Source organism: Egretta garzetta, unplaced genomic scaffold (assembly GCF_000687185.1).
Source record: "Egretta garzetta isolate BGI_Z169 unplaced genomic scaffold, ASM68718v1 scaffold41, whole genome shotgun sequence".
NCBI lineage: Eukaryota > Metazoa > Chordata > Aves > Pelecaniformes > Ardeidae > Egretta > Egretta garzetta.
In genome coordinates this window covers 4456106-4457568 of record NW_009258755.1, presented here as the reverse complement: position 1 = coordinate 4457568, position 1463 = coordinate 4456106, and the positions used below count along the sequence as shown (strand labels likewise).

Genomic DNA, 1463 nt, shown 5'->3' with positions numbered 1-1463 from the left:
GGGGGAGGGCGCTTTTTTGCACAGTCACCCGAAGAAGCGTGTTTATGTAAAAGAAAAAAGGACATGCGTTACCTGCAGAAGCTGACGAGTACGTACGTTGTTTCCCAGGAGACGCCGTATCCTTTTGCAAAGGGAGGAAGCGCATTTGCGGCTAGCGGCAGCGCTGGGGAGGCCGTGCTGGGGAGAGGGGTCACTGCAGCGGAAAGGGCAGGCGGTTCCCTGCAGGAACAGGGGCAGATTAAACGCGTAGTTACGTCATTTGTCAGTGCGGGTGATTCCTGTGAAATAGCGATTCTGTAACAAAGATTAATATCAGTAACTAGAAAAGGTTTTCTACTGTAAGTCTTAACTTGTGTTTGCTTTGTGTGTTTTAAGCTTGCTCATAGTAAGAGCTTCGTGTAAGAACTAATACTTTTCCTTTTCTCAGTGTCTTAGAAACTTACAAGTATGTACTGGAAATTTTTATGTTTGTGTCCTGTTCCTGCATTTCTACAACAATGAAATCTGCATGAACAGTGCATTTATCTTCTGTAAAGTCACAGTTCCCCTTGAGGTTAGTGGGAAGGGAGAAGTAGGCCATAAACACTTCTGTCCCTAACTGATTTCTGTCTGTAATGTCTATGTGACAAAAGTTTCACAAGGGCAGAACTACTTAATGGGATTGTGGTAGTGATGTTGTGGAGAGGAAAAAAAACCAAATGCCCAAGCACCCTAATGTTAAGGACGTGAGCTGCTTGCCAGCAGTGTGGGTGAGGAGGGGAGTGGAGAGGTGTCGTGTTCTGTGTGGGTTAGGTACAGCAGTCATCTGTTTTACAGCAGAGTGCGTGCCTTCCGATCAGATGTCAGTTTTGAGTAGAACACAGGCTGGTCAGAACTGGCAGGCAGGGCTGATGCTGAAGGTGGACTTTGCAGATAGGAGGCAACTGTAAACTGAGAAAATCTGAGTGTACAGAGCTGGAATAGATTTTTTTTTTAATAGCACAGCTAGGTACATTGCACACTTTAATTAATGTGCAAGCACTCACTACAAGTAAACAAAAAACATTTCAAATTCATGTAAACTTTTTTGTTTTTTCAGACCCCATCAGCTGTTCAGAAGATAAAACAGCTTCTTAAAGATAAGCCTGAGCATGTAAGTATAAGCAGGGCCAACATGTAGATTGTGCTAAGGTATGAGCACAGCTCATGATCACAAAGCATTTCTGGCTAACTGAGAAGTTTGAAAAAACCACTGAGGTGTTCATTAGAGATGTTGGATCTGCTTTTGGAGGGGATTGCATAAGCTTGTTTGTATATCAAGCTTTGTTTCTTTATAAAATGAAATGCAGGAAACGTGACTGTAATGACATTTCACTGTGCAGTTACTTTTAAGATGGATAAGGTTTAAAAAAATTTAAGCTTCAGAATATTGTTTAGCTATATTTTAATGAAGTCTTTTAGCACGGCATAGTGGTGACGTCTGG

The 1463-nt window shown here is 42.2% G+C and overlaps 1 protein-coding gene and 1 long non-coding RNA gene across 2 annotated transcripts in view; one reads left to right on the top strand and one right to left on the bottom strand.

Annotated features, from left to right (window-relative positions):
• The window catches only part of LOC118451696, a 6757-nt gene extending 6419 nt beyond the window's left edge, over positions 1-338 (bottom strand). The window contains exon 1 of the long non-coding RNA XR_004841232.1: positions 73-338. This is a non-coding gene — a long non-coding RNA (uncharacterized LOC118451696). The remainder of the gene's footprint in view (positions 1-72) is intronic.
• An 11-nt stretch (positions 339-349) lies between these two features.
• ISCA1 (iron-sulfur cluster assembly 1) overlaps positions 350-1463 on the top strand; it is a 5469-nt gene continuing 4355 nt past the window's right edge. The window contains exons 1-2 of the mRNA XM_035888940.1: positions 350-553; positions 1079-1132. Coding sequence (XP_035744833.1) covers positions 509-553; positions 1079-1132 — 99 coding nt within the window. The 5' untranslated portion in view covers positions 350-508. The remainder of the gene's footprint in view (positions 554-1078; positions 1133-1463) is intronic.